The following is a 23,686-nucleotide window of genomic DNA, read 5'->3' on the forward strand; positions in this document are numbered from 1 at the left end:
TAGCTTAAGATATCGATGCATCGAGTTAGTTGCAGCAACCCTGCTTTGGGGTTTCTTTTTTGTTGGCACGTTGATGAACGACCAACACATTGGGGCTGTGCTTAATCAAATAATAATAATAATCAATTTATTTAAATTAGGCCAGTACCACAGTGTCCCATTGTGCAGCAACCAATATTGGATTGCGCGATCAAGGTCAAGTGAACAGCAGCAACAAGCAACGCCGACAGGATGAGTCAATACGCAATCATTTTGCAACGTGAGTTTCCGGCTATAGACAATGAGATGAAGGACTATGTTGAGGGCGTCCTAACTGGCAGCGAAGAAGATTTCGATACGTGCGATGACATCTTCGATGCGGTGGGCGACATACTCCAAGGTATCGATGGCGAGCGTTCCGAGGAGAATATACGAGGGCTTTGTGATGAATTCTTCAATATCATGAAGAATAACGCGAAGAATGTCGAGCGCAAGGTGCTCAATGCGCCGGTTAACATTGAGGAGATGGCCAAGAATATGGAGCGCATGGACAAGGAAATGAATAGTATTTGGGTGGTCAACAAAGACGGTGGTAATGTGAGTAAACAAATATTCAGCATTATATGACAGACATGGCTTAGATAATTTTTCACAATTATAGAAAGTTGACTCCAAGAAGCTGGAGAAAGCGGAGGCCAAACTAATGCAGAAACAGGAGAAACGTCAGGAGGTGACCAAGTTCGGGGTTGTGCCAGTGGCTGTTAAGTTGCAAACGGCCACCGCTTCTCAGGTGACGAACAAAAAGAACACCAAACTGGATCAAAAAGGACTCAATCGTTCCATGGACATTAAAATTGAAAACTTCGATTTGGCATTTGGAGAGAAGTAAGTTGACAGATAAATCTGGATTGCCATATGTTATTCACTGAATCTCTTACAGAGTTCTCCTGCAAAATGCTAATTTGTTGCTGTCCTTTGGTCGTCGCTATGGCCTGGTTGGCCGCAATGGACTTGGCAAGACGACGCTGTTGCGCATGATTGCCGAGCGCCAGCTGCAAATTCCATCGCACATATCAGTGCTGCATGTCGAACAAGAGGTAGTGGGCGACGACACATCGGCTGTGGACAGTGTGCTTGAGTGTGATACGGAGCGTACGCGTCTTCTGACAAGGGAGAAAGAAATTCTGGCCGCTTTGAACAGTGGGGTGCAGGATGCGGCGCTGTCAAGCGAGCTGAGCGAAACATACGCCGCCTTGCAGAATATCGAGGCGGACAAGGCTGTGGCGCGTGCATCTGTGATACTTAAGGGTCTGGGCTTCGATGCAGACATGCAACAGAGGCCCACGAAATCATTCTCAGGTGGTTGGCGTATGCGTTTGGCTCTGGCTCGGGCGCTGTTCTCCAAACCGGATCTGCTGCTGCTCGATGAGCCGACGAACATGTTGGACATCAAGGCCATCATTTGGCTGGAGACTTACTTGCAAACGTGGCCAACAACCATTCTGGTGGTATCTCACGATCGCAACTTTCTGGACACTGTACCAACGGACATCATCCATCTACATTCCCAGGAACTGGAAGCATACAAGTGAGCACGATTGCCAATTCATCTACTACACCTGATCTGATTGTCTCCAATCTTTCCAGGGGTAACTACGAACAGTTTGAGAAGACAAAGACAGAGAAGCTTAAGTCACAGCGCCGTGAGTACGAGGCGCAACTGGCGCACAGGGCACATGTACAGGAGTTTATTGATCGCTTCCGCTACAACGCTAACCGAGCCTCATCTGTTCAGTCCAAAATCAAGATGTTGGAGAAGCTGTAAGTGGAATTCATATCCTAAATCGAATCTGATTTAAAACATTTTATAATTAACTTTCTAGACCGGAGCTCAAGCCCGTTGAGAAGGAGACAATTGTAACGCTCAAATTTCCCGAAGTGGAGCCACTAAACCCGCCCGTGTTGGCCATCTCAGAGGTCTCATTCCGCTACAATCCCGAGGATCCGTTGCCCATCTTCAAGGGCGTTAACCTGTCAGCCACTTCGGATTCCCGCATTTGCATTGTGGGCGAGAACGGAGCAGGCAAATCAACGTTGCTGAAGATTATTGTTGGCCAACTGAGCACCATCCATGGCAACATTGTGCTGCATCGCGGTCTTCGCATAGGCTACTTTGCCCAGCATCACGTCGATCATTTGAATATGAATGTGACCTGTGTGGGCGTGCTGGCGGAGCTGTTCCCTGGCCGGCCCGATGAGGAGTATCGTCGACAATTGGGCAGCTTTGGTATCTCGGGTCCACTGGCTCTGCAGAGCATCGCCAGCTTGTCTGGAGGTCAAAAATCACGAGTGGCCTTAGCCAAAATGTGCATGGGTATGTTTTAATATATTATTATATTTTGTATTTTGTATAATTCGTTGCTTTTTACAGCGGAACCGAATTTCTTGGTACTTGATGAACCGACGAATCATTTGGACATTGAAACAATCGATGCATTGGGCAAAGCTATAAATGCATTTAAGGTATGAACTAAACTAAAAGATTTTATTTGTATAATTTATAATTTTGTTCAATTGAATTTTCAGGGCGGTGTCATTCTGGTCTCTCACGACGAACGTTTAATTAAAGTCGTCTGCAAGGAGTTGTGGGTTTGTGGTAATCGAACGGTGCGCGCTATTGAGGGCGGCCTGGATGAATACAAACGTGAGGTATACAAGGAAATCGAAGCTAATAGTTGAATTTTTATTAATTTTACAAAAAACGAAATAAGTGAAACAATTTAGCAATAAATTTGTAGTATGTCAAAGTTATTTACAAATGGGATTTAATATAGAAAATAACAAACAATATAAAGAATATTAAATTAAAGAATCCGTTTAGTCGATTGTACTTTATATTTTGACATAAAACTATATCAATTTTAATTGCATACTTATTTTAACTAATCGTTCGTTTTATTGATTAGTTTTTTGCGCAGCTCAAATAGTATTAAAGTGAGGGCGGATGCAACATTCAGACTGTCAATGCCCGCTGCAAGAGGAATATAGACGCACTTGCCCCTGTCGCCCACCAGTTTCATGAAACTAGGAGATGATATACATTAGTTTTATATATTTTGATAGATCTTATAGAATGTTTACCTGTAAGCATCATCGCTTACGCCATGACTCTCTCCTCCAATGATTAGAACATTGTGCGCGCCTGTTTGATCCAATTCTGCGTAGTCTACAGTTCTGCCTGCACGTTTCGCCGTTTTCGACGGATTATTTTCGGCAATGAAGACATGGCAAGTATCGGCTACCTCTGCTGGTATGTGCAGTGGCAGCTGCTCCCAGGTGACATCATCATGTATGGGCAAACGGAATTGGCCGCCACAGCCGCCGCGCAACGCCTTCGATTCCCAGGGATCACAGCAGCCGTGTGTGACCACCACCTGGCTGCAGGGCACAGCAGCGCAGGTTCTTATTATGCTGCCCAAGTTGTTGGGTTCACGTATATTGTCGCACACAACTGTAATGGGTAAGGGGTCTGTGTCCTGCCGCTGTTGTAGGCCTTGCGGAGGGGGACGTTCAAATATTGCCAAGAGTCCGGGTGGAGTTACTAGCGAAGACCATGTTTTCAGATCATGTTGCGGCACTTTGTAGATTTTTGTGTTTTGTTCTTGTTGAGCCTGTGCCACTTGATCCCGCAACAGGGCCAATTGATCCTTTTGGCTAAAGAATAAGGAAAGCATTTTCAAGCCAGATTGAAGGGCCTCCTGTATGAGACGTCGGCCCTCGACAATGATCTGTTTGTTTTTGTCGTGACGTTTGCGTGAACGCACTTCGGTCAGCAAGGTGCTCATTAACGGGTCTTGCAAGGTGAGCCGCAGGAACTCTAAATTTAATTCGCTGTCCTTAATTAGCGGCGTAGGCGCACGCTTAACTGGTGGAACTGGAGCTGTTTTTTTTACTGGTGCCGGTGTTGCTGTTGTATCCGCAGCTGTGTCTTTCTTTTTGTTTGGCTCTCGCTTCTGTTTACTAATCAATGTTGGTTTATGCTTGCGTAAAGCCTCCCGCGTGCTCACCGGCTGATGCTGCACCATTGAGTTATCAAACAAATTCGCCTCAATATCCAGCGCATCCTTGATATCATCTTTTACGCCACCAGGGGAGCTACTGCTGAGCCGCACAATTTGAAATTTATTCACATTTTTTATGTGTGTTTGAATGGCTCGTCTAACAACGTTGTAAAACATCTTTGTAAACTTTGCCGGTATAACCACACATGCAATCGATACTATCGATGGTCGATAGAAGTGATGCGCATTTCAAAGTACCTTGCGATACTGTGTAATGCCGTGTTTTTAATCTAAATAAATATTTAAAAAAATACATATTGATTGCTTGATAGGCTCTTTAATTTAATATATATTATTATTAATAAAAAAGCAGTTTATTAATTTTAAGTAAATAAATTATTTATGTGATGCTTATCATATTGTGAATATACGTGCCGCTCTCTCACGGAAATTATTTGCCCTAGTGGCAACGTTCAACAAGTGTGTTAGATCGTGGTGTCAACTCTGACAGTCACGAACGTTGCATAAAGTTCCACAGTCCCGATAGAATTTCCAATTGAATTTCTTTTAAAAGCCGGTTTGGATCCGTAATAATTCAATCTGGTTGATGTATTAGGATGTTAACCAAGTCCGTGCTAATTGCCGCTTTGGGTAAGCGCGCATCGAATCTGCTGATGCAACGTACGTTCAGCAACACGCAAACCTTGAGGCAATCTATTAAAAATCATCAGCCAAATGGATTGGAGAAACGTTTGTTAGTGTGGAATGGCAAATACAAATCAGTAGATGAAGTTCCTGCCTTTGTAGGGTATGCAAATAAAACGTATTTCACCTGGTACCATGTTTAAGGCGTTGGTTTAATATTTTTACAGCCAGGAGGAAATGGAACGCTGCCGGAATAAAATGCGTATTAGATTGGCAAATATTATGATTGGTTTGACCGTGATCGGCTGTGGCATTATGATCTACAGTGGAAAGCAAGCAGCTAAGCGCGGCGAGTCTGTGACAAAGCAGAATCTGGAATGGCACAAGCAATTTAATGAACAAGCCAGCGGCGCCACTGAAGCTAAATAATCATCACAGAAAATACCAAATACCTCAAAAGTAATTCATGTAATTAATGTAAATGTAAACTGTAATCATTTGGTATTTTTGAAAGTTTTTAAAATGTGTTCAGTACCATTTGTTACAGCGGCTGATAATTTAAACAGTGATATTTTTGAAACTCATGAAAATACTTATTATCCACTTAGTTTGATCAAAATTGCCAATTGTTAATTGTAGAGCAAGCACCCTGCATTGAAATAAATGTTTAGTTAAATGTTATTTACATGAAGCAGATGCTATTTTCGTTTAGAAAAATATCCCATAGAAGATTACTTCGCTAGCAAATACTCTATATAACGCATATTTTTTTATAACCTAAATGTATGTGCTAATATAATTATATCTTTTCAATTTTTATCTCGGTTGTATTTTCAATGTCTCACACAGACATTGCATCAGATAAGAATACAAATTGAAAATCTTATCATTAGAAAGTCTGTTAACATTTTATGCGATTTATTTGAATTCGATGCCATTGTGTAGCAGCTGAAACATCAACAGTGACCACCACTTGCGCCAGGTGGCAGCACGCCGGCGCGGAGAGAGCGCACGTCCCGGATTGCCAGCCGAAGAGAGCACCGTTTGGCCAGCAGGCGACTACGTAGGAGGCGCAGATGGGTGCAGCAGCAACCCTGCCGCTCTTCTGCTGCTGCTGCTCCTACTACTGCTACTACTGCTGCTGGTGCTACTGCGCGCTTTTCACTTTCCGTTCTTTCAGTTTGTCGAGAACGTTTGAACGCAACGGGACTTTTGGAAATCGTGCGTGCAGGAATATCTATGTAAAGAAACAAAAAGAGAGCAAAAAAAAAAAAGAAAAAATTCCAAATTGCAAGCAAACGCTGAAAAGGAAATGTGCAAAAAATAGTGTAAAAATAAAAGCCAAAAGCGTTAGGCAAAAATGTGCGGGCAGTGGGAAAAGAGCTAAAACGAGAGCAAGTGTAAAAATGTAAACTACACACGCACACTCACACATATATAAATATACATGAATGTAAGTGTAAGTGCCTGGTTGTAAGCGCGTGTATTTCCCTGTGTGTGTATGTGTGTATGCGTATGTGTATGTCTCTATATGTGTGTGGCATAACAATGACCACAGACACTATCATTAGAAAACAACAGTAGTAACAATAATAACAAATTGCTATTCAAATATTAATAAATTAATTGCTTAATCAAACAGATTGAAGCGGAAAATCCATAATAATGAAAATTAGACGCGCTATTTGTGTGAGCGACTTTTTTTTTTTCAAACAGCAACTGTGTGTGTGGGTGGATGGGTGGTTTTAGTGTGTATGTGTATGTGCGTGCGTGTTAGTGTGTGTCTGTGTGTGTGGCAACATTCGTTTGCTTTTTTGATTTGTGAAAATGTGTGTATCCGCGCAAATGTTGTTGTTGCTGTTGTTGTTGCACGACGAGACGACTGTTTCGTGTCGTCTCTTGTAGGAACACCTACAAGAACAACAAGAAATGAAAAGGAATACAAAATTGTCCTTGTACATAAAAAATGATGTTGATGGTAATAATTTAAAGAATTTGTAATTGAAATGAAATTGGATGCCAACTAAAAGTAGCAACAACAACAAGTTGTTGGCCTAATTAATATATAGCCGGATTTAATTTTGTATATGCACTGAGCATTGAGCAGCAAAAAGTCATTCAACAAAAGCTAACGTTGACGGCCGCGGCGGCTGTGTTGTGCGCTCTCTGTGTGTGAAAGTGAAGGTCGTCTGTAGGAGAGAAAGAGCGCACAGTATCAGCCGCAGCAGCAGCAGCAATCAGTAAGCAGCAGCAGCAGCATCTAAGTCCAAACAGTCCATTTGTTGGTGCAAATGTGCGAAAAAGCCTTGGCTTGGTTTTTGGCGCAACAACAAAACCATTTTAATGCACACACACTCACGCATACACGGACATTTGTATACCACTTGCAGTTATATGTTATATGGCCTGCATGCACGTGCAGCTTTCTTGTTGTGTGTGTGTGTGTGTGTGTGTGTGAGTGTGCGCGCGTTTATGACGCGCTTGATGCACAGCAGCTGCTGCTGCGGCCATGCTGCATTGTTGTTGTTGCAGTGATGCACATCCCTTTGGTTTCGCGCTAGTTTTCAAGGATGTTTTAAGACATTGACATACTCTATTCTTATCAAAGCAGAACCATGAAGAACTTATCATGAAATCAGCTCAAAAATATGATATTATCATTATTATTAGTATTGCCTTTAAATTTTCCTATACTTTATAAATAATTCTTTACAAATTGCGTTTGTTTAGGCTTGAAATGTTTATAAATATCTGTGGTCTAGCCTTGATTAGTATTTATTTGAGTTCGCATATGCAAAGCAAGCAGAGCAAAGCAATAATTATGCTATATAATGTAAACATGTTTCCTTTTGAATCATTTATTCGCTATGGTTGATTTAATTTTATGACTTTATACTACTTCTGCCATACATTTAACAAAACAAAAAAAAAAAAAAAAAAAAAAATCAAAACTCTTTATTTTGTTGTTCATTAAATTTGTTCAATCAGAGCTAGAAAAGGCTGCCCTGGCATACGCTGCGTATACACATTCCTCGACTCTGAGCAGTATGTGTGATTACTTGCCGATATAATCACATTTTACGCTTAAGAGGCTTAGCGGGCCTACATAAATTACGCCAGCTACAACACATCCTGCATATTATCCGAGCTGGGGTCACTAGCACGTTTCTGTTTCGGTTAGGTTTTCCGTTGGCTTTCATTCCGCCTTCGAGCGTCATTTCCTCAGTGGCGCGTTAAATGCGACCGAAAAGTTTTTCGGGACTGCTGATGCGTTTCACTGATAACTCTTTCTCTCTCTCACCCTCTTTCACCCGCTTTCCTCTCATCCGCTCTCGTTCTCTGCTCGCAAAGTCGTTACGCTTTTTATGAGCTTTGCAATTAATTTGAATGGCATACAGTTTACCGTTAGAGCCAGTAGCTTGCACATGACCAGCGCTTCGTTTTGGCCTTGCAAGTGGCAGCATTTCTCATCATCTGATTGTCGAATGTGGGTGTCTGTGTGGGTCTCAGTGGCGCACGCAATTTAAATATTAAATTGCGTTATCCTTGCACAACGTGACGTATGCGCAATGCTTGAACTTAATAATAAGCATACGCACAGTTGACCAATATATAATTTCATTTTTGTGACCAAATTGAACTGAAATCGTATTGTTTTCTGTCCAATTAATAATGTAAGCTACTCATATTATAAATTAGATCAAATTGCTTATTGGGAATTTTAATGGGGGAAAAATAATATTTTATTCATATCATTCATTTGCTTGGAATTATTCATTAAACATGCCTCTGGCATCAATCAATAGTCATAGATTGCGGTTTATTGGGCTTAGCCCATCAATTTGGGCTCTCCTTACTTGAAATTGTCATTTGTTGCCGTTGTAAATGATAAATCAACATTCTTAATACCCTCAATGGGGCACAGCAAGCAGACCGTACCCCAGCTAAATTCAGTTGTTGGGCTGCTGGGAAATGGATACATAAGCATCTCTTAAGCAGCAGCAGCAGCCCGAACCCAAAAATTATAAAAGACAGAATACAGCACAAACGGTTTTAATCTTGAGCCGACAACGAAGACGACAACGACGAAGACCAACTCGAGTCACACACACAAAAAAGCAAAGTAAAATAAAAAAAAAAAAAAAATAAAGAAGAATACCGCCGCCTAGCGACCCAAACCAAATTATCCACCCACATACAGAATGCCCGCCTCTGTCCCCTTGGGACCTCTGGGCAGGCGCAGACTCGGCTCTCCCTTTGGCTGCTCTCTGTGGCCTATGCCTGCATTTGGTAATTTTCAATAGTTTTGGCTTTCTAATGCCGCCAACGCAAACCTCAAAAAAAAAAAAAAAAAAAAATTAAAACATACAAAAATTGCTTGTAAACAAAATACACTAAAGGCAGAAACAGCAGCAGCGCGTGTATGTGTGTGTGTGTGAATAAGTGTGCATATGTGTGTGTTTGTGCTGTTATTGTTTAAATATAGAACACAACTAAATGTAAACATTGTTAGCGTATTGTCCATAAAAATACAAAATGAGAATGCACAGGCATTAAAATGCGTTTACGAGACGGGAGCAGCTTCAGTTTCTCTGCAAATGTCCCATCGACTTTCTGTCTTTCCTTTCTCTTGCTCTATTATAAAATATTTGCAAATTTTTTGGCGGTTCCGGCGCCTAAAATCAGAAATTTGCTGCCACAAGGGAGCGTGCGTGAGAATGAATCAGACAGAGAGAGAGGGAGAGAGAGACAGAGAGCGTGAGAGAAGAAGCAGAGTATGAGAGAGCAAGAGCTTTAGTCTTGGCGCAAAAGTCAACTCATAATAAGGCTCGTAATTGGGTTCGTCGCAAAAAATGCACAGGATTTCCGTAGATTTTACGTGTATTTTGTACATTAACTAACAAAGCTAGCTAGACAGCCGGGGTAGGGGTAGGGTAGGTGTTTTCTGGTCATGGGTTGAGCAGCGCTCAACAATAAACACAATTACAAACAAGCGTTGTAATCGGGAGTAGCCGACTGCAGAATACTCATTCACAGCGCAAACACTGTCAGATCCATTTTCCGTATATACATATAATTATTTATGATTTTTTTTTTTTTGTTAATCAAATGGGGATATCAGCAGTAGCTTAGCAAGTAAATTTAGTAGTAATTCAGTAGTTAAGTTTCTAGTTCCCGAATTGCCGATGCGCGTAGATGAAGCCGCCAAGCTTCTTTGGGTTGTCGACCCGAGTATATGTATATTCCAAACTTCTCTCTCTAACGCTTTAACTACCATGCTTTCTCAGATATCGGAAAATTCTACATATATACATATCCAATTGCGAACTGGCTTGCATTTATACGAACTAATATACTCACTTCACCTACCTGAATGAGGAAAAAGAAAGGGCGTAAAATAAAAAACAAAAAGTAACACGAAATTATGCAAATTATTAAGACATTTAGAAAAGTACTCAAACGAATGGTGAATACACTTTATTTCTATAGCTGCCTGATTTTTATTATTTTCCAAAAGCTGCGAATATTTATGAAAAGGAAATTGTTTACCAAATACTTCCGTACATATGCTCTTGCATCTTTAATTGATGATATTTCGCAAAGTAAATGGAAATGGGAAAATTTTCGCAATTATATATATATTTATTTACACGAGCTCATAAGCATACAAACAATTTGGCATTTAAACTGCAATGAATGGAAATTCCGTTGTTTATTTAAGTATTAAAATTATTATTACAAAGCGGCAAATGCGCATTTCATATCAAGCAAATAATATATTTTTTCAATATTTGCAATTAGAATGTGAATTATTAAATAATTAAATCACTCTTAAATGAACGTTTATGGATCATTTAAATTCATGTGAAAATAGTGCCTATTAATTTGTAAACTCATAAAAAAATAAATAAATTGGAATATTTCAGACAAATTTTATTTAATTAGTGTATTATTATAAAAGGAAAAATTATAATTTGTTAGTCTTCTAGAATTAAGTTTGAAAAAAATATTATTTAAAATTATAATACAAATAATAAAATATTGCATAATAAATCAATTTTGATTAATAAATAAAATGCATGAATAATATTTTTATTATTTGATTTTTCTTTTTAGTTTAAATTATTTAATTTATTTCATTTTTGGAGCTTTTATTTAATTTAATTTTTCTTTAATTTTTTATTCCTCTAATATAATTTTTTTTATTTCTTTTTTTTTATAAAGTAAATCTGTACATTTTTGCACAGCATTTAATGTTAATATTTTACTGAAATATTCCATTTTTTCCACATATATCACGATACGCTATTAAAGATTTTAAGCTCTGTATATAATTTAATTTTTTAAATATTTTGAAATATTTCTTGTTTATAATTGAAATATTTTACATATGCAATATGATTTAAAAATCTTGCATTGACCATGTGAAATGTTTATGTTGTGTGGCCATAGCAAAGCTCAAGCACAAGTCAATCACCCCAGCGAGAGACAACTATATCATATTATATTTTCGTTCTTTCAATTTTATTTTTTATTTCTTTTGCGCAAGGGCAGCTGACAAACGACTGAAAGACAAATTGTATACAATGTTTGGTTTATGGACGCGAGCTGTGAATGGATGAATGTGCATCATTAAGAGACGGCGCTGCTCATTGTTGTTCTCTCAGTGGCTGCAAGGCGAAACTCTACTCTACTCTAACCTTGAGACGCACTGCAGAAGGCAACAAATCTGAATAGGCTAATAGCAGCAGCAGCGGCAGCAGCAGGAATAGCGACGGCAACAAAAACAAATAATTAGGCGACGTCCAACAATAGAAAATAGCAGTGGCAAACCCAGAGTTGGCTTAAATAAGCTATGCAAATAATTAATGAAGCTTGGAACAGGAGGACATGTGGCGCCTTTGTTTAGCTAACGGAAGTGTGTGTGGCCCTACAGGTTCCACTGCTAGGTGTTGTTGTTGTTGTTGTTCTTTTTGGGCTGCTGGGATTATTTTTCCAGCCATTTGATGTTTGACAATTTATTTTGATGGCGCACAACACGCACACGTCAATTCTAGCTGCTGCTGCTGTTGTTGTTGTTGTTGTTGTTGTTGCCATTGAACTGGGCGCCTCAGTAAGCGACGTCAGCAAAGACGACGTCAACATCCAATGGAAGAGCAAAGCAAACGGCATTGATTAATTTCCATTTGGGCACACTAGCCGAAAGCAAGGTCGACCTCTCTATGCGAGCCAGCAAAATTGTTGATAGGATAATGTGGCATTAAAACATTAAGGGCCGACACATTGGCTGCTGCTGCTGTTAGTGGTGATGCGAGAGAAGCACCACCCAACCCACTATCTAGTTCGGTTTGATTGAAGCGTTGAGGTAGTGAGCCAAAGCTGAAGTGTGTGTACAGAACTGTCAGTCTAAAAGTCGATATAGTCTGTTCACTGTTTGAAGAGTGTGCCAGCTTATAAATTGAAGTGCGTCTGTGTGTGAGTATGAGTATGTGTCTCTCTCTCTCTCTCTCTCTCTGTGTGTGGCTGATGTGTACTCTCATGTGCGCTGATTTTGAGTGATAACCAGGTGGCGACTAGACACTTTCAGCTGCCAACATCCCCAGCCATAACGTAAACTATAAAATGCAATTACTTTATTAGTTTATCCAATGTACAGAAGCGCAAGAAAGTCAAGAGCTTTGATCTGAAGGCAAACATTATTGTATTATCTGTAATTGTATTGCTAGTACAAATTGCATACAGTAAGAGTTTCTGCTCTCAATTTATCGCCTGTCGACAATATTACAATTATTTTAGATGATTCGTCAAGTTATCATAATATTGAATATATATTTATTTATCAAATTTTAAAATGTCAAAAATGGAAATATTACTTTATAATATAAAAAAATAAATTAATAAAATAGATTTATCCTAAAATCTAATCACGTTTTCAAGAATTTTAAAATTGTATTTTATATTGTATATAGTCCTCTACATAGAAATATATTTGAGCATTTCATGAAGATTTTGGCAGCGTTTTATAAATTTGTGTTTATTTTCAATAGAAGCTATTATAAAAAAAAGTTTTTATACAGATATAAGCCTCAGAAAAAACCACATAAATCGATTTAGTATTAAATAAAACAGACTTAAATGCTATAATAATTTTCTAGCAATTTATTTATAGTCATTATATTGCAACAATTTCCTTTCAGTATAAAAATAATAAATATCGTTTTCCTTTTGCACCTTGACTTCTTTTTATATTTCACACATAGTAAATTGTATATATGAATCCGATATCACCTTAGCTATTGGCAGCCTGTGTAACCTAAGCCCTTCTAACAGCCATCAAATAGCTAATAACATCTAATGGCTTTCTGTTATGGGCGAACCACTCACCTAAGACATAAACTGAAACACCTCGGTTTGCATTAATAATCAGATTCATAATCCATTTGACAGCGCCCATAAATATGCAAACACTTTTGCCAGACATTAATATATATGATATACATACATATTATATATATATAAATATAACACAGTGCATATCGACCCGCCGTCTATTAAATGCTAACAACTATCGTGCTAGTCATGCTCGTAAATATTATATAAATCAAAGAAACACATTATATAGACTTCAAGAGCACGCCAGAAATGTGACATTTATGGAAACAAATGACTTTTTGTCAACTGGCTAAAGACAAATAATAAAATGAGAACGAGAGAGAGCGAGCGAGAGTGAGAGAGCTAGATATAATGAGATGGGGGTGGCGTTGCCTTTGGCTGCGGTATATGAGATGTTACGCTTAATGCCTAAAATTTAATTGTTGTTGCAAAATGAGTTTGGGACCGTTACGCGATGTTAACTGTATAGAAATGCACATAAATTGTTGCTACAAATTGTGTGTGGCAAGGCAGCAGCCACAGCAAGTACCAAGCCATCAAGCACCCAACGCCCACACTCACACACACACGCACACACACACAGAAGCCAACCCATTCACCCACGCACTCAGACAGATGGAAGCCAGTTGGGTCGATGGGTCGATTGCTCGTTCAGTTTGTCCATTCGTCCGTCCTTCAATTTCGTCTGTGGGGAAGTACAAGAGACTCATTAAAATCGCCCAAAAACTTTGGGCAAGTACTCGAATGTGTATCTGTATCTGTATCTGTTACTGTATCTTTGTATCTGTATCTGTTTCTGTATCTCTATCAATATCTGCTTATGTACTCGGGCCAGCTGGAGGCGGTCGTTTAAATATTTAGATAACAACTTGGTTATTGAATGCTGGCTGCATTTAGGCCATTGAATCATTATTAGGGGATTAGGTGGAAACTCTGCTTCGCAGAGCACATGGGGTAAACAAAAACTCGAAAATATATTTTTTGAAAAATCCTCAAGTTTAATGATTGGATTCAAACGCATTTCGAACCGAAAATTCCAAAACTTTTACAACCAGAAATGTTTTTGTGGTAATATTCATAAAATTCCTACATGGTATGTATGGCGCCATCTATTGTTGAACATGTGCTTATTGTTTATAGGAAATTCTTTAGGCAAATCCATTATTTTGAATGGAGTCTTTAAAACATTTTTAATGTGCAATTAAAATCCAAAATTTACTTTATAAAAGTGGAATGCATTAAAAGTGGAATGAAGGCAAGAATTTATTTGTTGTGCCTCTGAAAATTAAAGAAACTTTTTTTATATGTACGCAGTTCAAGTCGCGGTCAGTAACCCTTGGCTAAAGATTGATTTCTTGTTCTTTATTTTGCCTTTAGAGAGGGTATTATTAATATTGAATTTATAGAATTTTAATTGAAATAAATATCTAGAACATATTCACATAGAGCAATCCATTCGATATGCTTTCGGACAAAGTTTATTTTTAAGATTTTCTATTTCCACATCTGCGACAATGTGTGCCTACTGTACTTTAGTTTATTTGCTGGCATTTCTATAAATAAATAGCTTATGCATTTACTGCACATGAATAATTGAATTTACATTTTTGTTTATTGCGTGTCGCATTCCCATTTCGCCCCACTGTGCGTGGGCGTTGCTATGGGTGGCTATAATTTAAATTTCACTCCGACTCAGGCTAATGTATGCCATCGTGTGGGCTGGCCAATTGCATAAAATATGTGTAAATGAGTTTTGTGGCTTTTCTAACTAATTGTTTGTTTTGTTTATTCCTCCTCTTTGCTTTTTGGCAATTTGCAGTGGTGCAGCGCATAGAACCATCAAGTTTTCCATATCCCCGGCGTAAACAATACAAAAACAAAAGCGAAAATGACAGCAATACGTTTAAGCAATAAAGAAATGCGTGGCAAGCAGCTGCAAATAGCAACAAGACAACAATAATAATCAAGCAACATGTAAAGCCTTCGTGGAAAACTAAGAATACAAATCTGAATCAGCCCCAGGAAGTTAATAATAGAAGACTATATCCAAAGTAAATAAGCCTACTAGAAAGCAAGCTGCCGTTAAGTGTGAAAGCTTTAACTAGAACTAAGTCCAAGTGAGCCAAATTATAATATTAACAAATAGCGCTGCACTTTAAGAGATAGAGAGAGAGAGAGGGAGAGAGAAAGAGAGAAGGAGAGAAGAGAGAGAGAGTGACGTATCCATTGACCGCTGATTACCTCGATATCGCCTCCCCGTCCCACCCCGGCATCGTCTTGGGACACTGAAACATTCCACCACACAGTATGGCCTCGGTCGCCGCTTGGCTGCCCTTTGCACGGGCGGCGGCCATCGGTTGGGTGCCGATAGCTACGCATCCATTGCCACCGCCTCCGATGCCGAAGGATCGCCGCAAAACGGACGATGAGAAGCTACTGATAAATGTGTCCGGGCGACGCTTTGAGACCTGGCGCAATACCCTCGAAAAGTATCCAGACACGCTGCTCGGCTCGAATGAGCGTGAGTTTTTCTATGATGAGGATTGCAAAGAGTATTTCTTTGATCGGGATCCGGACATATTTCGGCACATACTTAACTATTATCGCACCGGGAAATTGCATTATCCGAAACACGAATGCCTCACCAGCTACGACGAGGAATTGGCCTTCTTTGGCATCCTGCCAGATGTCATCGGTGATTGCTGTTATGAGGATTATCGCGATCGCAAGCGCGAGAACGCCGAACGCCTCATGGATGACAAGCTGTCGGAGAATGGAGATCAGAATCTGCAACAGCTAACCAACATACGCCAGAAGATGTGGCGTGCCTTCGAGAATCCGCACACATCGACCAGTGCTCTGGTCTTCTACTATGTAACAGGCTTCTTCATAGCCGTCTCCGTCATGGCCAACGTGGTGGAGACGGTGCCCTGCGGCCATCGGCCAGGACGGGCCGGCACTTTGCCCTGCGGCGAGCGCTACAAAATTGTGTTCTTTTGCTTAGACACCGCCTGTGTGATGATCTTCACCGCCGAATATCTGTTGCGTCTGTTTGCGGCGCCCGATCGCTGCAAGTTTGTGCGCAGCGTGATGAGCATCATCGATGTGGTGGCCATTATGCCCTACTACATTGGCCTGGGCATCACGGACAACGACGATGTCAGCGGCGCCTTTGTTACGTTGCGTGTGTTCCGCGTTTTTCGCATCTTCAAATTCTCCCGCCACTCGCAGGGTCTGCGCATCCTCGGCTATACGCTCAAGTCATGCGCCAGTGAGCTGGGCTTTCTTGTCTTTTCACTGGCCATGGCCATTATCATATTTGCCACGGTCATGTTCTATGCCGAGAAAAATGTAAATGGCACAAATTTCACATCGATACCGGCGGCCTTCTGGTACACCATTGTCACAATGACGACGTTGGGGTAAGTAAATAATGAAAAATATAAACAAAACTTGGAATATACTTATTTTCATTTAATTAGCTGTTAATATTACGTTTGCATAGCCGTTTTATTGAGTTTACTCAAAATGGCATGCCTATAAACTGTTTAGTATGAAAACGCAGCCAACTTAACTTTGAACAAAAATCCTTTCTTAAAAAATCCTTTTTTTCCCTAATTAAATGCTGAGATACTAGTATTTTTCAAAATGAATGGGAATGATACCAAAAATACTAGCTTATTATCCCAAAAAAGCCATAGACTAAAAAACTTCTTTATAAACTTAAATTAGTATCATTTTTAATGCGTTTTTTTAGGAAATTTATTATATAGAATTTGGCCTAATTTATTTGTTCTTTACTCTCTACCAAAACCTAGCTACGGTGACATGGTGCCGGAGACAATAGCTGGCAAAATAGTTGGTGGTGTTTGCTCGCTCAGCGGAGTGCTGGTCATCGCCTTACCTGTACCTGTTATTGTATCGAACTTTAGTAGAATTTATCATCAGAACCAGCGTGCGGATAAGCGCAAAGCGCAGCGGGTATGCCAAACACTCTCTGTCTATATGTTTCTCTATCAATATTTTATTAATTCATCATTTGAACACTTACAGAAAGCTCGGCTGGCGCGCATACGCATTGCGAAGGCCTCGTCTGGCGCTGCTTTCGTCAACAAGAAGAAGGCGGCGGAGGCACGTTGGGCAGCGCAAGAGTCTGGCATTGAGCTGGATGATAATTATAGGGATGAGGATATCTTTGAGCTGCAGCATCATCATCTGTTGCGGTGTCTCGAAAAGACAACGGTGCGTATACTTAATGCGTTAGCAATATTTTGTTTTCAGGACTTCTAAGGCAAACGTACATCGTTTGGGTTCTCGTCGTCATTTGTTTTCGTTATCATTTTCTATGTTGTTATTCTTCCTTTTGATTTACATGTTGATTTATCAGACATCTTTGTTTCGTTTCTCTGTGTGTTCTCTTTTCGACAGATGTAGCAACATTTGAATATCTTTCTAGTAGTCCAAAATTCGCACCTTTGCCTTCTGCTCTTTAGGCAAGCAATGACAAGCGACACAACCACTAGAACAGCAACAGCAACCACAACCATAACAACAACTACAAGAACAGCAACAACAACAACTACAGCAACAACAGTAGCAACAACTGCGACTGCACTAAACACAAATTCATTTGATAGTTGTAGAGGAATTGCTGTGCCAGAGTTCAGAAATCTTGTGCGTGCTCGTTAATCAAACACTTCGTACATATACAAAAGCAACAAACAAACATACACACATACATGCATATAAATGTTAAAACAAAAAGAACAAAAACTTCAGCATTTGATGTGTGCAAAATTCTTGATTATGATTTTTGTACATTTGTATATTCAATATAAATCAATATAAGTATATATTATATATAAATGTGCCATATTGTGTTTTCGTTTAAGTTTTTTTTTCATGTTTATCACATGTTGCATTGGGATTTGGTTTACTTAAGTTAACTAGCAAACGCGCGCCTCAAAATAAATTTCTATTTCAATATCAGCCGTAATAAATCTCATGAAATCCAGAAAATAGATATGTATATATCTGCGACTTCCATAAATATAAAAAATAATCGTAAAGTAAATAATATATATTCTTGGAAAAGTAAGTGCTTTCGGTTTTGTAGTTTATGTTCTGTTCTTCTCTTTCCTTAGCTCTCTTGCTCTAGCTATCTCTCTTACTCTCATTTATGTGTTGCAATTTCATTTTAATGTTTATTATTATTTTGGATTTTGGATTTTTTAAATGTTTGGTTAAAGCAGCAAACGGCTCATGCTGAAAGCTATGCGCTCTGTTCTATTTTAGCTTAATATTTCTTTAAGTTCTTTTAATTGGTAATTATTGAATAATATTGGATAATATAATGCTTGAAGAGACGCCCAGCAGCGAATGCCATAAAAAAGATCTGAAACAGCGCAATCCGATGGCTGTCAACACTAAACCAAAACGCAACTGAAACTAAATAAAAACAAGAGCATTAATGAAAAAGAAAAATATTTGAGAATTTCCACAAGCCAAAATCAAAGAGCGCCCTCAAAATGGGCTAAGATATATGCATAGATTTGCTGATTGAAACTGTAAAGTGATATGGAATTGGTATGAGGGAATTTCCATTAAAGAATTTAAGTATGTTTTATTTATAGAATAGTCATCGTATTGATTGATTATTGATTCGAATTGAAGATCACTTAGTATTTTAAAGGGCATGCATATTGATAGACGTTCAAAGTTTATTAAAAGTACTTGAAATATGTTTAAAAATCTATTTGGATATTTTTTAAAGTCTAGACAGACTGCAGTAGAATATATTCGGAATATATAAAACAGTTTAAATTATATATAGAATGTCTACTGCAGCATTTAATGAATTTCAGTAGAAAAGTCTCCAAAATATATTTTTCCTTAATGACATGAGTAACTAAAGATATCTTGAGCTAACATTTTATTAATAGACAAAGTATATATCATAAAATTTTCAGCCTAGACCATGCCTTTAAAATTAATTTAAAAACTGCTAATTTTATACTCCGATTTCCATAAAATGTTTACTGAGTGTTCTATTACAATAAACAACCAACAAATCTATCCAATCAATCAACAAATCTAATCAATCAAATATAACGACACGAATATTAACAGAATCGCGCGCGTTTTAAATCGCTATCTGAAAACGCACCGAAATGTCGCTCGCTCGTGCTTGCTTTGATAACAATAACAAAAAAAAAAACAAAAAAAAACACTTTCCTTTCCCTTTGCTGCCTCATGCTCGTTCCGCTGCCCGCTCGCCGCGCTAAGCACTTGGCCCTCGCCCTGTTAAACCACTTGGCTGACTAACAAAAAACAAAACAAAAACAAAACCAAAAAACAAACAGTTCTTATTGTGTTATTGTAAAATTGTCATTGCTTAGGTGCCGAATAACAAATCCCCTCCCTTCCCCACCTTCTCTCTCTCACTTTTAATGTACATTTAAGCGTTCTCATGTTTGACAGTTTTTTTGTATCCTACCCTGCTTTATTGTTCTGATTGTTGTTTTGACTAAACCCTCACTATAAGTATTTATTATTACTCAATATATATATATTATTCAATCCTGTGTTTGTGTTTCGTCTGTCTGTCTCTGTGTGTGTGTGTGAGAGAGTGTTTATATCTCAACCTGGCTTAACATCCTAACTCCTTTCTGTATATTTGTGTCGAATTGTTTAACAAAAAAAAAAAAAAAAAAAAAAAAAAAAAAAAAAAAAAAAGTAAATCCAAACATTGTACTCTATGTATTCTACGTTTCTCTTTGTAAAATTCTTCTGGTACTCACACTCAAATGCTCAAATCTAAAAGGATCGTGAATTTGTCGAGTTAGAAATACCCTATAATGGCCAGCCAAAGCGACCGGGCTCGCCCTCGCCGATGGCTAGTCCCGCCCACTCGACAAACAGCGCTGCAGGCCTATTGCAATCCTGCTGCGGCCGCTGTTGTTCGCAGCGTTATCAGGTAAGCCATCAACTGTACATACTAAATATCCTCTTAACTATTTTATGTTGTGTGACAGTTTGTTCAACTGTGATTGTGTGCGTGAGCCTGTGTGTGAGTGTGTGTGTGTGCGTGTATGTTAATGTATTTCAATTGCAGGTGGGTGCAAAACTATTTTTTAACCCTAAGTACTTAGATGTTTGTTACGTTTGTTTGTGTGTTTACAATCATCTACACTATTTCTATCCAACAATACAATAAAATAAGAATTAAACACGCATTAATATAACGATTCGGCCTAAAAGCATGCTACATTTTTGTTAACAGCGGACAATGTGAATACATTGTGATAAAGTGTTGCATGCTTTTAGGGTGTGCGCAAAATAGGCAAAATGTTATTAGGAAACGCAAGTCCTTGGGGTGTGCTAAAAATAGGAACGATTGTCTGACAGAATCATAAATATATTACGATATTGCACTGAAAGGTTAATACAAAAATTCGTATATATAAATTAATAAAGTTTAATCTAGCAAAAACTCTATTGAATTGCAGAAATTTGTGCTCAAGTTTTGTTAATAAAATACGATTTTTGTATAGAAAAAATTTTATATAAAAGTTCAGCTCTTCACAATTTTGTACTTAAGGCCTAGCTATAAGATGTAGCACTTGGAAAAAGAATAAGAAACTTCTAGTTAATGGCAGATAAATAAAATGGCCAAGGCTCCTGTCTCTTAACAAAAACGTTGCCTACTTTTCAGCGCCAATGTAAACAAACCAACTTTGTAGATACTTCATATAATACAAAAATAATACTAATATTGACAATATTTTGCAGAGTCGTATTACATCGTTGTGACCCTAGAAATAATTAATAATGGTTTTCTCTAATTTACAGGCCTGCGGCAAGTACATGCCAGCTGCCAGCAATGCTCAAAATAGCCAAAACAATCAGCCAATGGATGGCACCTACCTGGTGGAGGCGTCCTTCTGAGCCAGCAGTGGGTTATGTTTAATGCTGAAGAAGCTGAAGCTAATTTACGTTTAGACTAACTTGAAAAGTTTTTAGACCACAAAACAAAAATGAAAAGAAAAGAAATGAAAAAATATTGAAATTGTTGTAGACAAAAACAAAAGATAACGAAAAATAACAAATGTAATCTAACAAAAGCAAAAACAAAACCAAGTCTCTAAAATTTGATTTTCGAGTTCAATGCAAAATAATTTCATTCAATTTTGCAAAAACACCAACAAAACAACAACAACATCTGCATGTGTAAAATGTAATAATAATTCAAAATAAAGAAACTAAAGAAACAATACATAAGCTGCACATAAGAATGGGTAAACATATACATAGAGCATATATACATAGTTATATATATATATATATATATATATATATATATATATACATATATACATACAAATAGAGAAAGATAATGAGACACAGTACACTTAATTGCGAAGTCGGCAAAGTCGGATTTGATTAGCGAGACCCCGTTAATAAATATAACAACCAAATAATAATAAATATAATATGCAACACTATTTACTTTATATAGGTGACAAGAAGACAACAACAAAAAGAAAAACAAAAACAAAAACAAACAACCGAAACAGACGCATTTTAGAGGAATTTACTGTGTATGTTTTTAAGCGGGCAATAATACAAATTAAATAGCATTGCGAATATAGATTGATAAAAAATTTAATTGAATACTCACTCAAGCAAGTTGCATTGGGTCCAAAAAACTAAAAAAGTAAAATAAAAACAAAAAGAATAGGAAAAACTAAAAACGAGAAGAAAACAAAACGAGGTGTGTAGTATCAGAAACCAAATAAACTATTTAATTATTAAAAATGAAAAAAAAAAAATAAAATAAAATAAAAAAATCAAAGAGTAAGAATTATAAAAATATATTATAAATAAATTTCAAATATTTTTTAAAAGGTCCGTAGTTTAGTCAGTATGATGTTCAATTCTCTCTCTTTCCCTCTCCCTATCTCGCTCTCTCTTGTATAATTTCTTCCAAGTCTCTGAAGGACACGACTTTATCTCAATAAATGAGTCTCTTAATAATAATAATAATAATAATAATTTAATCAGCCCGTTGGAATTTCCTTTTTATACGCATATAGTCCCAAAAAGGTTTCAGTTCAGTCTCTCTTTAATATCTTTTAATTTTTAGAAACAATTTCAATGAACAAATCAAAATGTATTTCGAAAAAACTTTCTTCCAAAGAATTAAGTTAGCAACTATTTAACTGTGTATGTATGTGTGTGTATGTAGGCGAGGCTTTTAATTGAAAGCATTAAAATACATTAAAACAAACTAAAAATCTTAGCAAATTCTAACAAACTCAAAGTAAAAAATTATAAATTAAATTAATTATAAATTAAACCAAATCAAACATTTAAAATTAGTTTAATATACTTAAAACAAATTACAAATAATATATAAATAAATAATTGAGCTTGTATGTATGTATAATAAATTTATTATGATTATTATTACAATTATTATGAGTATTATAATTATGGTGTTGACTTTTTGAATTGTATTTTTAGCATTTATTTCTAATAGCCTAAGTTCTCGAAATTTAATTTAAAAGAAAAGAAAAACAACAACAAATATTGTTAATGAAAAATTTTATGAAAAAGCCTAAACAAAATCAACTTCAAACGAATCCAATGCAAAAAATATTAAATATGATGAGTTTAGTTAACAAAACTTGAAAGTAAATTTACAACAACAAAAAAAAAAAAAAAAAAAAAATCAAAACGAAAATTAAAATTAAACAAGTTTTGGCCACTAGAGCCAAATCCTTTAGCGATATTCTAAAAGAACAAAGTAACAAAATGAAACTAAATCTAATCTAATGAAATTCTGTTTTGATTTTTAGTGATATTTAATTCGAATTACGACACCTAAACACACTCTGCCATGGCTCTGTGTCTAAACAGAACAACAAACAAAACAAAAAACAAAAACAAAAAACGACGACAACAACAAAAACTATATATAAAAACAAAAAAATTAATAATATAATAAATAATGAAATCTGTTTACTTCCACAACAACAAAAGGCGCGAGTATTCATTTACCATTTATTGACTTGGAGACAGACAGATCGAAATTGTTGAGTGAGAGCGCTGAAACTAACGGAAATTCCCATCATACATCATCTGCTATATAAAACTAGCTGGGAGATCTATACTAAATATAAGTATCTATGCATGCATTTACATATGTACGTGTATGTATATCTGTATAATGTATAGGTATATATTTACAGATAACACTCGCTGCTGTTTGTGTAGAGCGTGTGCTTTTTCTCTCATTTCATTGTTGTTGTTGGTTTTTTATGATATAGTAGGGTCGTTTGGTTACGTTTACTTATATACATACTTACTTGCTTACTTACCTACATATTGAATATCAGCGGCTATAATTTGTTAATTTGTTTTAGCCATACTGCACAGATGTTGCGCTTTATTGCCAGCTTCACACACAGTCATATCTACATATATGGCCAGATTCATTTGCATGCGTCTAGCTTAGTCATATAGCGTGTGTGTGTGAGTGTTTATATAAATTTACTTGATCTCAGGCTTAGCATAGGTTTTTAGACCAGTCAGCTGTGAAGGCG

At 37.3% G+C, this 23,686-nt stretch overlaps 4 protein-coding genes across 7 annotated transcripts; 3 read left to right on the forward strand and 1 right to left on the reverse strand.

Annotated features, from left to right (window-relative positions):
- The first annotated feature begins 58 nt into the window (after positions 1-58).
- Positions 59-2,790, forward strand: LOC6582782 (ATP-binding cassette sub-family F member 3). The gene is made up of 7 exons (XM_002008437.4): positions 59-576; positions 641-864; positions 920-1,567; positions 1,627-1,800; positions 1,863-2,353; positions 2,411-2,502; positions 2,566-2,790. Exons 1-7 carry the CDS (start codon positions 232-234, stop codon positions 2,716-2,718), a joined length of 2,127 nt encoding a protein of 708 aa, XP_002008473.1. The 5' UTR covers positions 59-231; the 3' UTR covers positions 2,719-2,790.
- Positions 2,692-4,262, reverse strand: LOC6582783 (rRNA methyltransferase 3, mitochondrial). Its single transcript, XM_002008438.4, has 2 exons — positions 3,121-4,262; positions 2,692-3,063 (listed from the first exon to the last, which is right to left on the reverse strand). The coding sequence occupies exons 1-2, from the start codon at positions 4,215-4,217 to the stop codon at positions 2,922-2,924; spliced, it is 1,239 nt and encodes a 412-aa protein (XP_002008474.1). The 5' UTR covers positions 4,218-4,262; the 3' UTR covers positions 2,692-2,921.
- A 265-nt stretch (positions 4,263-4,527) lies between these two features.
- LOC6582784 (UPF0389 protein GA21628) lies at positions 4,528-5,376 on the forward strand. Its single transcript, XM_002008439.4, has 2 exons — positions 4,528-4,848; positions 4,913-5,376. Exons 1-2 carry the CDS (start codon positions 4,658-4,660, stop codon positions 5,112-5,114), a joined length of 393 nt encoding a protein of 130 aa, XP_002008475.1. The 5' UTR covers positions 4,528-4,657; the 3' UTR covers positions 5,115-5,376.
- A 466-nt stretch (positions 5,377-5,842) lies between these two features.
- Positions 5,843-21,116, forward strand: LOC6582785 (potassium voltage-gated channel protein Shal). Of its 4 annotated transcripts, none has more exons than XM_044009638.1 (6): positions 5,843-6,144; positions 14,899-16,501; positions 16,898-17,060; positions 17,133-17,321; positions 19,903-20,055; positions 20,931-21,116. In XM_044009638.1, the coding sequence occupies exons 2-6, from the start codon at positions 15,387-15,389 to the stop codon at positions 21,024-21,026; spliced, it is 1,716 nt and encodes a 571-aa protein (XP_043865573.1). In that variant the 5' UTR covers positions 5,843-6,144; positions 14,899-15,386; the 3' UTR covers positions 21,027-21,116. The 4 variants fall into 4 exon arrangements, with proteins under 4 accessions (XP_043865573.1, XP_002008476.1, XP_015018083.1 ...); XM_002008440.4 differs by having other exon boundaries at positions 5,844-6,138; XM_015162597.3 differs by lacking the exon at positions 19,903-20,055 and having other exon boundaries at positions 5,844-6,138.
- The last annotated feature ends 2,570 nt before the right edge of the window (positions 21,117-23,686 follow it).

The sequence above is a fragment of the Drosophila mojavensis genome, unplaced genomic scaffold (assembly GCF_018153725.1).
Source record: "Drosophila mojavensis isolate 15081-1352.22 unplaced genomic scaffold, ASM1815372v1 contig_74, whole genome shotgun sequence".
Lineage (NCBI taxonomy): Eukaryota > Metazoa > Arthropoda > Insecta > Diptera > Drosophilidae > Drosophila > Drosophila mojavensis.

Excerpts from the sequence above, each read along its gene's own strand:
- LOC6582784 (XM_002008439.4), top strand. The coding sequence starts at position 4,658 with ATGTTAACCAAGTCCGTGCTAATTGCCGCTTTGGGTAAGCGCGCATCG. Across the intron at positions 4,849-4,912 it reads GAAGTTCCTGCCTTTGTAGG|CCAGGAGGAAATGGAACGCT; the intron begins GTATGCAAATAA and ends ATATTTTTACAG.
- LOC6582785 (XM_044009638.1), top strand. The coding sequence starts at position 15,387 with ATGGCCTCGGTCGCCGCTTGGCTGCCCTTTGCACGGGCGGCGGCCATC. Across the intron at positions 16,502-16,897 it reads GTCACAATGACGACGTTGGG|CTACGGTGACATGGTGCCGG; the intron begins GTAAGTAAATAA and ends ACCAAAACCTAG. Across the intron at positions 17,061-17,132 it reads ATAAGCGCAAAGCGCAGCGG|AAAGCTCGGCTGGCGCGCAT; the intron begins GTATGCCAAACA and ends GAACACTTACAG.
- LOC6582783 (XM_002008438.4), bottom strand. The coding sequence starts at position 4,217 with ATGTTTTACAACGTTGTTAGACGAGCCATTCAAACACACATAAAAAAT. Across the intron at positions 3,064-3,120 it reads GTAAGCGATGATGCTTACAG|TTTCATGAAACTGGTGGGCG; the intron begins GTAAACATTCTA and ends ATCATCTCCTAG.
- LOC6582782 (XM_002008437.4), top strand. The coding sequence starts at position 232 with ATGAGTCAATACGCAATCATTTTGCAACGTGAGTTTCCGGCTATAGAC. Across the intron at positions 865-919 it reads GATTTGGCATTTGGAGAGAA|AGTTCTCCTGCAAAATGCTA; the intron begins GTAAGTTGACAG and ends AATCTCTTACAG. Across the intron at positions 2,354-2,410 it reads CTTAGCCAAAATGTGCATGG|CGGAACCGAATTTCTTGGTA; the intron begins GTATGTTTTAAT and ends TGCTTTTTACAG.